This window comes from Amblyomma maculatum, chromosome 3 (genome assembly GCF_055883805.1).
Source record: "Amblyomma maculatum isolate TAMU_Amacu chromosome 3, ASM5588380v1, whole genome shotgun sequence".
NCBI classification, from domain to species: domain Eukaryota; kingdom Metazoa; phylum Arthropoda; class Arachnida; order Ixodida; family Ixodidae; genus Amblyomma; species Amblyomma maculatum.
In genome coordinates, this window is record NC_139346.1 from 1,960,200 (window position 1) to 1,972,921 (window position 12,722).

A 12,722-nucleotide genomic window follows, 5' to 3' on the forward strand; every position below is an offset into this window, starting at 1 on the left:
CGGTACATAGAGAATGGTAACAGACTGGCCTGGGACCCGGTGTCTACTTTGAAGCAAATATTTCTTCCGGCAACTTGTGCTTCCACTACCCAGTCTTTGCTGCTTCCTCTTTCAGTTCCTACTTCTAGAATGTCAAAGTCGTCACCGCTGCTGTCTTTACTAACTTGTTCAACTTTAGACATTCCTTCACAGCAAACCGCGAAGTGGTGAAGTTTACGACATTCATGGCACTTTTTCCCGTAGGCTGGGCACTGTCTGGGTCTGTGCCGTCGGTTGCACTTTTTGCAACGGTACTGCTTCCTGCAGTCATCATCACTTTTGCTTCGCGATTGTGGCGCGTGCCTTGACACAGCATCGACCAGATCGTCCGTGGCTTTCCAGACCTCGTTTCGTCGTGCGAGAGACTCTGCTACCTTGCAGAATTCTTCAGCTTTCAGCAACGTTAAAGACTTCTCTCGAAGCATTTTCCCGCGCAGCTTTGAGTTATTCGTGAAAAACACGATCTGATCCCTGATTAGCGAATCACGCTGATCTCCGAAATTACATTGTGCGGCTTGCTTTTTGAGGTCCCGGACAAACTTCTCAAAAGGTTCTCCATCTGCCTGCTTCCTGGAGCGAAACACATAACGTTCCTGAACTTCGTTGCTCACCTCGGCACAGTAGGTCTCAAATTTTCCAACCAGCGTTGCGTAATCATCCTTGCTTTCGGCTGCCTCGAACTTGAACGTGTTGAACACGTCGAGCGCTTCATCGCCGGCTATGCTCAGCAGGAGTGCGGCTTTTGCAGAATCGCTGCGAGGTTGTTCCTTCGTTGCGGTCGCCTGCAGGAACAGGTCGAATTTCTGCTTGAAGCGTTTCCAATTCTCAGAGAGGTTGCCGGTCAGTTGCAAAGGTGGCGGGGCCTTTAGAAGTTCCATAGCTGTCGCAGGATCCCACTTCTGACACCATGTATCGCGATGTGTGTCGCACTAAGGATAGAGGCAACTACATGGTTGCAGGAACAAGAACAAGAAGGGTTTATTAGCACGGCCTTTTATAGGCAATGGAGGGAGGCGGGGTAGTAGCAGTGCTAAGCGTACAGTTTGCGGTAGCACTGATAAGACTGCGCTGACACGATAAGGCAGACAGCGCATGCCCGATACACACGTGAGCCTGATGCAGGTATTGTTGAAAAGGCTTGGTTCCTGCCTGGGAAGGCGAAATACCGCAACAGAGATGAGTGAAAGACGCCTCGCTTGGTCGTATGGAACACAGGTAAGCCAGCAACAGGGTTAGTGGGCCGACCTGGAAAACGAAGTAGGTGCGAATTAGGTGGGCGTCCTTGCTCTGCCGCCGCTACCGCCAAAATGCCTCGTTTGCGATAACAGCCACCAAGAGCAAAGCACGACCAGTGCGTTGGTAATGTGACGTCAGCCGCCAATCCAGTCCACGTGAGCCTGATGCAGGTATTGTTGAAAAGGCTTGGTTCCTGCCTGGGAAGGCGAAATACCGCAACAAAGATGAGTGAAAGACGCCTCGCTTGGTCGTATGAAACACAGGTAAGCCAGCAACAGGGTTAGTGGGCCGACCTGGAAAACGAAGTAGGTGCGAATTAGGTGGGCGTCCTTGCTCTGCCGCCGCTGCCGCCAAAATGCCTCGTTTGCGATAACAGCCACCAAGAGCAAAACACGGCCAATGCGTTGGTAATGTGACGACAGCCGCCAATCCAGTCCACGTGAGCCTGATGCAGGTATTGTTGAAAAGGCTTGGTTCCTGCCTGGGAAGGCGAAATACCGCAACAAAGATGAGTGAAAGACGCCTCGCTTGGTCGTATGGAACACAGGTAAGCCAGCAACAGGGTTAGTGGGCCAACCTGGAAAACGAAGTAGGTGCGAATTAGGTGGGCGTCCTTGCTCTGACGCCGCTGCCGCCAAAATGCCTCGTTTGCGATAACAGCCAGCAAGAGCAAAGCACGACCAGTGCATTGATAATGTGACGACAGTCGCCAATCCAGTCCACGTGAGCCTGATGCAGGTATTGTTGAAAAGGCTTGGTTCCTGCCTGGGAAGGCGAAATACCGCAACAAAGATGAGTGAAAGACGCCTCGCTTGGTCGTAAGGAACACAGGTAAGCCAGCAACAGGGTTAGTGGGCCGGCCTGGAAAACGAAGTAGGTGCGAATTAGGTGGGCGTCCTTGCTCTGACGCCGCCGCCGCCAAAATGCCTCGTTTGCTATAACGGCCACCGAGAGCAAAGCACGACCAGTGCGTTGGTAATGTGACGACAGCCGCCAATCCAGTCCACGTGAGCCTGATGCAGGTATTGTTGAAAAGGCTTGGTTCCTGCCTGGGAAGGCGAAATACCGCAACAAAGATGAGTGAAAGACGCCTCGCTTGGTCGTAAGGAACACAGGTAAGCCAGCAACAGGGTTAGTGGGCCGGCCTGGAAAACGAAGTAGGTGCGAATTAGGTGGGCGTCCTTGCTCTGACGCCGCCGCCGCCAAAATGCCTCGTTTGCTATAACGGCCACCGAGAGCAAAGCACGACCAGTGCGTTGGTAATGTGACGACAGCCGCCAATCCAGTCCACGTGAGCCTGATGCAGGTATTGTTGAAAAGGCTTGGTTCCTGCCTGGGAAGGCGAAATACCGCAACAAAGATGAGTGAAAGACGCCTCGCTTGGTCGTATGGAACACAGGTAAGCCAGCAAGAGGGTTAGTGGGCCGACCTGGAAAACGAAGTAGGTGCGAATTAGGTGGGCGTCTTTGCTCTGACGCCGCTGCCGCCAAAATGCCTCGTTTGCGATAACGGCCACCAAGAGCAAAGCACGACCAGTGCGTTGATAATGTGACGACAGCCGCCAATCCAGTCCACGTGAGCCTGATGCAGGTATTGTTGAAAAGGCTTGATTCCTGCCTGGGAAGGCGAAATACCGCAATAAAGATGAGTGAAAGACGCCTCGCTTGGTCGTATGGAACACAGGCAAGCCAGCAACAGGGTTAGTGGGCCGACCTGGAAAACGAAGTAGGTGCGAATTAGGTGGGCGTCCTTGCTCTGACGCCGCTGCCGCCAAAATGCCTCGTTTGCGATAACGGCCACCAAGAGCAAAGGACGACCAGTGCGTTGGTAATGTGACGACAGCCGCCAATCCAGTCCACGTGAGCCTGATGCAGGTATTGTTGAAAAGGCTTGGTTCCTGCCTGGGAAGGCGAAATACCGCAACAAAGATGAGTGAAAGACGCCTCGCTTGGTCGTATGGAACACAGGTAAGCCAGCAACAGGGTTAGTGGGCCGACCTGGAAAACGAAGTAGGTGCGAATTAGGTGGGCGTCCTTGCTCTGACGCCGCTGCCGCCAAAATGCCTCGTTTGCGATAACGGCCACTAAGAGCAAAGCACGACCAGTGCGTTGGTAATGTGACGACAGCCGCCAATCCAGTCCACGTGAGCCTGATGCAGGTATTGTTGAAAAGGCTTGGTTCCTGCCTGGGAAGGCGAAATACCGCAACAATGATGAGTGGAACACGCCTCGCTGGGTCGTATGGAACACAGGTAAGCCAGCAACAGGGTTAGTGGGCCGACCTGGAAAACGAAGTAGGTGCGAATTAGGTTGGCGTCCTTGCTCTGACGCCGCTGCCGCCAAAATGCCTCGTTTGCGATAACGGCCACCAAGAGCAAAGCACGACCAGTGAGTTGGTAATGTGACGACAGCCGCCAATCCAGTCCACGTGAGCCTGATGCAGGTATTGTTGAAAAGGCTTGGTTCCTGCCTGGGAAGGCGAAATACCGCAACAATGATGAGTGGAACACGCCTCGCTGGGTCGTATGGAACACAGGTAAGCCAGCAACAGGGTTAGTGGGCCGACCTGGAAAACGAAGTAGGTGCGAATTAGGTGGGCGTCCTTGCTCTGACGCCGCTGCCGCCAAAATGCCTCGTTTGCGATAACGGCCACCAAGAGCAAAGGACGACCAGTGCGTTGGTAATGTGACGACAGCCGCCAATCCAGTCCACGTGAGCCTGATGCAGGTATTGTTGAAAAGGCTTGGTTCCTGCCTGGGAAGGCGAAATACCGCAACAAAGATGAGTGAAAGACGCCTCGCTTGGTCGTATGGAACACAGGTAAGCCAGCAACAGGGTTAGTGGGCCGACCTGGAAAACGAAGTAGGTGCGAATTAGGTGGGCGTCCTTGCTCTGACGCCGCTGCCGCCAAAATGCCTCGTTTGCGATAACGGCCACTAAGAGCAAAGCACGACCAGTGCGTTGGTAATGTGACGACAGCCGCCAATCCAGTCCACGTGAGCCTGATGCAGGTATTGTTGAAAAGGCTTGGTTCCTGCCTGGGAAGGCGAAATACCGCAACAATGATGAGTGGAACACGCCTCGCTGGGTCGTATGGAACACAGGTAAGCCAGCAACAGGGTTAGTGGGCCGACCTGGAAAACGAAGTAGGTGCGAATTAGGTGGGCGTCCTTGCTCTGCCGCCGCTGCCGCCAAAATGCGTCGTTTGCGATAACAGCCACCAAGAGCAAAGCACGACCAGTGCGTTGGTAATGTGACGTCAGCCGCCAATACAGTCCACGTGAGCCTGATGCAGGTATTGTTGAAAAGGCTTGGTTCCTGCCTGGGAAGGCGAAATACCGCAACAATGATGAGTGGAACACTCCTCGCTTGGTCGCATGGAACACAGGTAAGCCAGCAACAGGATTAGTGGGCCGACCTGGAAAACGAAGTAGGTGCGAATTAGGTGGGCGTCCTTGCTCTGACGCCGCTGCCGTCAAAATGCCTCGTTTGCGATAACGGCCACCAAGAGCAAAGCACGACCAGTGAGTTGGTAATGTGACGACAGCCGCCAATCCAGTCCACGTGAGCCTGATGCAGGTATTGTTGAAAAGGCTTGGTTCCTGCCTGGGAAGGCGAAATACCACAACAATGATGAGTGGAACACGCCTCGCTTGGTCGTATGGAACACAGGTAAGCCAGCAACAGGGTTAGTGGGCCGACCTGGAAAACGAAGTAGGTGCGAATTAGGTGGGCGTCCTTGCTCTGCCGCCGCTGCCGCCAAAATGCCTCGTTTGCGATAACGGCCACTAAGAGCAAAGCACGACCAGTGCGTTGGTAATGTGACGACAGCCGCCAATCCAGTCCACGTGAGCCTGATGCAGGTATTGTTGAAAAGGCTTGGCTCCTGCCTGGGAAGGCGAAATACCGCAACAAAGATGAGTGAAAGACGCCTCGCTTGGTCGTATGGAACACAGGTAAGCCAGCAACAGGGTTAGTGGGCCGACCTGGAAAACGAAGTAGGTGCGAATTAGGTGGGCGTCCTTGCTCTGACGCCGCTGCCGCCAAAATGCCTCGTTTGCGATAACAGCCACCAAGAGCAAAGCACGACCAGTGCGTTGGTAATGTGACGACAGCCGCCAATCCAGTCCACGTGAGCCTGATGCAGGTATTGTTGAAAAGGCTTGGTTCCTGCCTGGGAAGGCGAAATACCGCAACAAAGATGAGTGAAAGACGCCTCGCTTGGTCGTATGGAACACAGGTAAGCCAGCAACGGGGTTAGTGGGCCGACCTGGAAAACGAAGTAGGTGCGAATTAGGTGGGCGTCCTTGCTCTGACGCCGCTGCCGCCAAAATGCCTCGTTTGCGATAACGGCCACTAAGAGCAAAGCACGACCAGTGCGTTGGTAATGTGACGACAGCCGCCAATCCAGTCCACGTGAGCCTGATGCAGGTATTGTTGAAAAGGCTTGGTTCCTGCCTGGGAAGGCGAAATACCGCAACAATGATGAGTGGAACACGCCTCGCTGGGTCGTATGGAACACAGGTAAGCCAGCAACAGGGTTAGTGGGCCGACCTGGAAAACGAAGTAGGTGCGAATTAGGTTGGCGTCCTTGCTCTGACGCCGCTGCCGCCAAAATGCCTCGTTTGCGATAACGGCCACCAAGATCAAAGCACGACCAGTGAGTTGGTAATGTGACGACAGCCGCCAATCCAGTCCACGTGAGCCTGATGCAGGTATTGTTGAAAAGGCTTGGTTCCTGCCTGGGAAGGCGAAATACCGCAACAAAGATGAGTGAAAGACGCCTCGCTTGGTCGTATGGAACACAGGTAAGCAAGCAACAGGGTTAGTGGGCCGACCTGGAAAACGATGTAGGTGCGAATTAGGTGGGCGTCCTTGCTCTGACGCCGCTGCCGCCAAAATGCCTCGTTTGCGATAACAGCCACCAAGAGCAAAGCACGACCAGTGCGTTGATAATGTGACGACAGCCGCCAATCCAGTCCACGTGAGCCTGATGCAGGTATTGTTGAAAAGGCTTGGTTCCTGCCTGGGAAGGCGAAATACCGCAACAAAGATGAGTGAAAGACGCCTCGCTTGGTCGTATGGAACACAGGTAAGCCAGCAACAGGGTTAGTGGGCCGACCTGGAAAACGAAGTAGGTGCGAATTAGGTGGGCGTCCTTGCTCTGACGCCGCTGCCGCCAAAATGCCTCGTTTGCGATAACGGCCACCAAGAGCAAAGCACGACAAGTGCGTTGGTAATGTGACGACCGCCGCCAATCCAGTCCACGTGAGCCTGATGCAGGTATTGTTGAAAAGGCTTGGTTCCTGCCTGGGAAGGCGAAATACCGCAACAAAGATGAGTGAAAGACGCCTCGCTTGGTCGTATGGAACACAGGTAAGCCAGCAACAGGGTTAGTGGGCCGACCTGGAAAACGAAGTAGGTGCCAATTAGGTGGGCGTCCTTGCTCTGACGCCGCTGCCGCCAAAATGCGTCGTTTGCGATAACAGCTACCAAGAGCAAAGCACGACCAGTGCGTTGGTAATGTGACGACAGCCGCCAATCCAGTCCACGTGAGCCTGATGCAGGTATTGTTGAAAAGGCTTGGTTCCTGCCTGGGAAGGCGAAATACCGCAACAATGATGAGTGGAACACGCCTCGCTTGGTCGTATGGAACACAGGTAAGCCAGCAACAGGGTTAGTGGGCCGACCTGGAAAACGAAGTAGGTGCGAATTAGGTGGGCGTCCTTGCTCCGCCGCCGCTGCCGCCAAAATGCGTCGTTTGCGATAACAGCCACCAAGAGCAAAGCACGACCAGTGCGTTGGTAATGTGACGTCAGCCGCCAATACAGTCCACGTGAGCCTGATGCAGGTATTGTTGAAAAGGCTTGGTTCCTGCCTGGGAAGGCGAAATACCGCAACAATGATGAGTGGAACACTCCTCGCTTGGTCGCATGGAACACAGGTAAGCCAGCAACAGGATTAGTGGGCCGACCTGGAAAACGAAGTAGGTGCGAATTAGGTGGGCGTCCTTGCTCTGACGCCGCTGCCGTCAAAATGCCTCGTTTGCGATAACGGCCACCAAGAGCAAAGCACGACCAGTGAGTTGGTAATGTGACGACAGCCGCCAATCCAGTCCACGTGAGCCTGATGCAGGTATTGTTGAAAAGGCTTGGTTCCTGCCTGGGAAGGCGAAATACCACAACAATGATGAGTGGAACACGCCTCGCTTGGTCGTATGGAACACAGGTAAGCCAGCAACAGGGTTAGTGGGCCGACCTGGAAAACGAAGTAGGTGCGAATTAGGTGGGCGTCCTTGCTCTGCCGCCGCTGCCGCCAAAATGCGTCGTTTGCGATAACAGCTACCAAGAGCAAAGCACGACCAGTGCGTTGGTAATGTGACGACAGCCGCCAATCCAGTCCACGTGAGCCTGATGCAGGTATTGTTGAAAAGGCTTGGTTCCTGCCTGGGAAGGCGAAATGCCGCAACAATGATGAGTGGAACACGCCTCGCTTGGTCGTATGGAACACAGGTAAGCCAGCAACAGGGTTAGTGGGCCGACCTGGGAAACGAAGTAGGTGCAAATTAGGTAGGCGTCCTTGCTGTGCCGCCGCTGCCGCCAAAATGCTTCGTTTGCGATAACAGCCACCAAGAGCAAAGCACGACCTGTGCGTTGGTAATGTGACGTCAGCCGCCAATACAGTCCACGTGAGCCTGATGCAGGTATTGTTGAAAAGGCTTGGTTCCTTCCTGGGAAGGCGAAATACCGCAACAATGATGAGTGGAGCACGCCTCGCTTGGTCGTATGGAACACAGGTAAGCCAGCAACTGAGTTAGTGGGCCGACCTGGAAAACGAAGTAGGTGCGAATTAGGTGGGCGTCCTTGCTCTGACGCCGCTGCCGCCAAAATGCCTCGTTTGCGATAACAGCCACCAAGAGCAAAGCACGACCAGTGCGTTGGTAATGTGACGATGCCGCCAATCCAGTCCACGTGATCCTGATGCAGGTATTGTTGAAAAGGCTTGGTTCCTGCCTGGGAAGACGAAATACCGCAACAATGATGAGTGGAAACCGCCTCGCTTGGTCGTATGGAACACAGGTAAGCCAGCAACAGGGTTAGTGGGCCGACCTGGAAAACGAAGTAGGTGCGAATTAGGTGGGCGTCCTTGCTCTGACGCCGCTGCCGCCAAAATGCCTCGTTTGCGATAACAGCCACCAAGAGCAAAGCACGACCAGTGCGTTGATAATGTGACGACAGCCGCCAATCCAGTCCACGTGAGCCTGATGCAGGTATTGTTGAAAAGGCTTGGTTCCTGCTTGGGAAGGAGAAATACCGCAACAAAGATGAGTGAAAGACGCCTCGCTTGGTCGTATGGAACACAGGTAAGCCAGCAACAGGGTTAGTGGGCCGACCTGGAAAATGAAGTAGGTGCGAATTAGGTGGGCGTCCTTGCTCTGCCGCCGCTGCCGCCAAAATGCCTCGTTTGCGATAACAGCCACCAAGAGCAAAGCACGACCAGTGCGTTGGTAATGTGACGACAGCCGCCAATCCAGTCCACGTGAGCCTGATGCAGGTATTGTTGAAAAGGCTTGGTTCCTGCCTGGGAAGGCGAAATACCGCAACAATGATGAGTGGAACACGCCTCGCTTGGTCGTATGGAACACAGGTAAGCCAGCAACAGGGTTAGTGGGCCGACCTGGAAAACGAAGTAGGTGCGAATTAGGTGGGCGTCCTTGCTCTGCCGCCGCTGTCGCCAAAATGGGTCGTTTGCGATAACAGCCACCAAGAGCAAAGCACGACCAGTGCGTTGGTAATGTGACGACAGCTGCCAATCCAGTCCACGTGAGCCTGATGCAGGTATTGTTGAAAAGGCTTGGTTCCTGCCTGGGAAGACGAAATACCGCAACAATGATGAGTGGAAACCGCCTCGCTTGGTCGTATAGAACACAGGTAAGCCAGCAACAGGGTTAGTGGGCCGACCTGGAAAACGAAGTAGGTGCGAATTAGGTGGGCGTCCTTGCTCTGACGCCGCTGTCGCCAAAATGCCTCGTTTGCGATAACAGCCACCAAGAGCAAAGCACGACCAGTGCGTTGATAATGTGACGACAGCCGCCAATCCAGTCCACGTGAGCCTGATGCAGGTATTGTTGAAAAGGCTTGGTTCCTGCCTGGGAAGGAGAAATACCGCAACAAAGATGAGTGAAAGACGCCGGTCGTATGGAACACAGGTAAGCCAGCAACAGGGTTAGTGGGCCGACCTGGAAAACGAAGTAGGTGCGAATTAGGTGGGCGTCCTTGCTCTAACGCCGCTGCCGCCAATATGCCTCGTTTGCGATAACAGCCACCAAGAGCAAAGCACGACCAGTGCGTTGGTAATGTGACGACAGCCGCCAATCCAGTCCACGTGAGCCTGATGCAGGTATTGTTGAAAAGGCTTGGTTCCTGCCTGGGAAGGAGAAATACCGCAACAAAGATGAGTGAAAGACGCCTCGCTTGGTCGTATGGAACACAGGTAAGCCAGCAACAGGGTTAGTGGGCCGACCTGGAAAACGAAGTAGGTGCGAATTAGGTGGGCGTCCTTGCTCTAACGCCGCTGCCGCCAATATGCCTCGTTTGCGATAACAGCCACCAAGAGCAAAGCACGACCAGTGCGTTGGTAATGTGACGTCAGCCGCCAATCCAGTCCACGTTGTATCGCGATGTGTGTCGCACTAAGGATAGAGGCAACTACATGGTTGCAGGAACAAGAAGAACAAGAAGGGTTTATTAGCACGGCCTTTTATAGGCAATGGAGGGAGGCGGGGTAGTAGCAGTGCTAAGCGTACAGTTTGCGGTAGCACTGATAAGACTGCGCTGACACGATAAGGCAGACAGCGCATGCCCGATACGTCCTCCGAGGGGTAATGAAAACAACAAATGTTCAAGCTATTTGATTAAAAGCAGCGTCGTACTGAAGACGTTGCGGTGGCTTCACTGTACGTGCCGACCTCCTTGGAACTGGTGTCGGTCCAGGCAAAGCTAGTGGAACATGTTTTCCAGGGCCTCCGAGCACCGGGCTGTCGGTGGCGGACTGTTGCCGAGGAGAGTCAGCAGATGTTCGTATTGTGGCACCAGGCGAGATATTTCGAGCAGATTGTCCGGGGTTATCTGGTTCACGCTCGGACGAACCGTTGTCGTCGTCACTAGTGTCTGCTGCACACTTCTCACGGGTTTGCAGAAGATGCCGCCTGTTGCGCCTAAACACACGATGATCCTCTGTTTGCACTTTGTAGGACCTGGGAGCCGCAGTGCCAACGACAGTACCTTTCTTTGACCATGTCTTGTCCCGGATCCTCACGACAGAACCTTCAGCTAAAGGTGGCAGAGGCTTTCCGCCACTCTTCTGATGGTGCTTCTTGACCACAGTTGTCTGCACAGCGCCAAAATCTGGAAGATTAGCTCTCAAGCACCTGCCCTGAAGAAGTTCTCCAGGTGATCGGCCGTCCTCCACTGGGGTACAGCGGTAGGACAGTAGACCTAGCCAGAAGTCTTCCTGTGAATGTTCACATTTCTTCATGATCCGCTTTACCACCTGAACTCCTTTCTCTGCAAGTCCGTTGGATTGCGGGTAGCGGGGGCTGGATGTGACGTGAGCGAAATCGTATGTTCTTGCAAAGGCTGCGAACTCGTGACTGGCAAATTGTGGCCCGTTATCGGTGCACACTTCAAGCGGTACGCCATACCTCGCGAACATGGCACTGAGTGCAGCGATTGCCTTCCTTGCAGTAGTGTCCACAAGTTTCTCGACTTCTGGAAAGTTAGAAAACGCGTCAAACGCCAGGATGTACGAGCTTCCCCCAAAAGAAAAAATATCAACACCAACGCGATACCACGCACATCGAGGGACTGGGCGCATGAGTAGTGGTTCCTGTGCTTGCTTGTAAGCAAATTCGCGACAAGTCGGGCAACCCTTGATCAATACATTGATGTCACTGCTGAGACCGGGCCAAAAAACAAGACGACGGGCTCTTTGCATTTCTGTAGTCCCAAATGCCCGGCATGAATTCCTGCTAAATGCCTCGCCGCATGCATTTTGGTATCACAACTTTCTTGCCTTTTAGCAATATACCATTTACGACGGAAAGCTCTGACGAAAATGGTTTAAGTTCCCCGTCGACATTCTTGCCAGTTGCTAGGCAAGAAATGACTGCCTGGAGGTAGTCATCGCGGGCAGTTTCATTTGCCAGCTGCTCACGTGTTGCATCCGTCACCATGTAGCCCAAGGCGGCAACTGCATGTACCTCCACGTCGTCAGTGGCGCCAGTGGTGTCGTCTTGAGCAGCCGGAGATGATCGTGACAGCATGTCTGCCAAAATGAGGTGCTTTACTGCGACATACTGCAATACAAAGTCGTATTTCAGAAGTTTAAGAAAAAACCTTTGGAGGCGGGGGGGCATGTCACAAATTCCTTTTGCAGCTATAGATAGTAGAGGTTTATGATCTGTCTCAATGAAAATCTTCTGTCCGTAAATGAACTGGTAAAACTTGTCGCAGCCAAAAGAAATGCTAAGCGCCTCTTTTTCAATCTGAGCATAACGCTGCTCAGCTTGCGTGAGCACACGAGATGCATAAGCCACTGGCCGCCATTGGCCGTTATGGCACTGCAAAAGGGCTGAGCCAACGCCATCTTTGGATGCGTCGCAAGTTATCTTAGATTCGTTTCGGGGATCAAAGATGGCTAACACGGGAGTCGTGCTTAAAATCTGTACGACACTTTTCCACTCCCTCATGTGGTTTTCAGTCCACTCGAACTCTGAGTGCGACTTGATAAGTGCTCGCAGCAGCGCGGTTCGCTCAGACAGGCGCGGAACGTATTTGCCAAAATAATTCAACACACCGAGCATGCGCTGAACATCGGATTTGTTCTTGGGCACTGGCGTTTGCAGCAAACTTTGCACAAGCTTTGGGTTTGGCGAGATGCCATTGCGTGTGATGATATCGCCTAGGAACTGCACTTCGGTGACGCAAAACTTGCATTTTTCTGCGTTGAACGTTAGGCCGGATTTTTCAGCTGCTTTCATTACTGCAACTAGTCTCTGGTCATGCTCTTGTTTGGTTTCGCCCCACACCAAAATATCATCGATGTAAACGTGTACACCTCATCCGCTTTTGAAAAACTTCGGGAGCAGATGAGATACCGAAAGGCAGCCGGAGATAACGGTATCTTCCAAAGGGTGTAGAAAACGTGCATATTTTGGACGTCTTTTCGTCAAGTGGTATCTGGTGAAAACCCGAATTTGCGTCCAAACAGCTGAAATAGGCTGCGCCGGCCAATTCCCCTTCCATGTCCTCACTCTTTGGGAGCTGGTAGTGCTGCCGTTTTACGTGCTCGTTTATTTTCCTTGGGTCCATGCAAACCCTAAGTTTGCCGTCCTTTTTCTTAACCAAAACCAATGGGCTTACCCAGTCTGTCGGGCCATCCTGTTTG

At 53.2% G+C, this 12,722-nt stretch overlaps 1 protein-coding gene across 1 annotated transcript; it reads right to left on the reverse strand.

Moving 5' to 3' along the window:
* Positions 1–10,151: 10,151 nt before the first annotated feature.
* Positions 10,152–11,598, reverse strand: LOC146194105 (uncharacterized). Its single transcript, XM_084596001.1, has 2 exons — positions 11,490–11,598; positions 10,152–11,044 (listed from the first exon to the last, which is right to left on the reverse strand). The coding sequence occupies exons 1-2, from the start codon at positions 11,596–11,598 to the stop codon at positions 10,176–10,178; spliced, it is 978 nt and encodes a 325-aa protein (XP_084452127.1). The 3' UTR covers positions 10,152–10,175.
* Between the last annotated feature and the right edge of the window lie 1,124 nt (positions 11,599–12,722).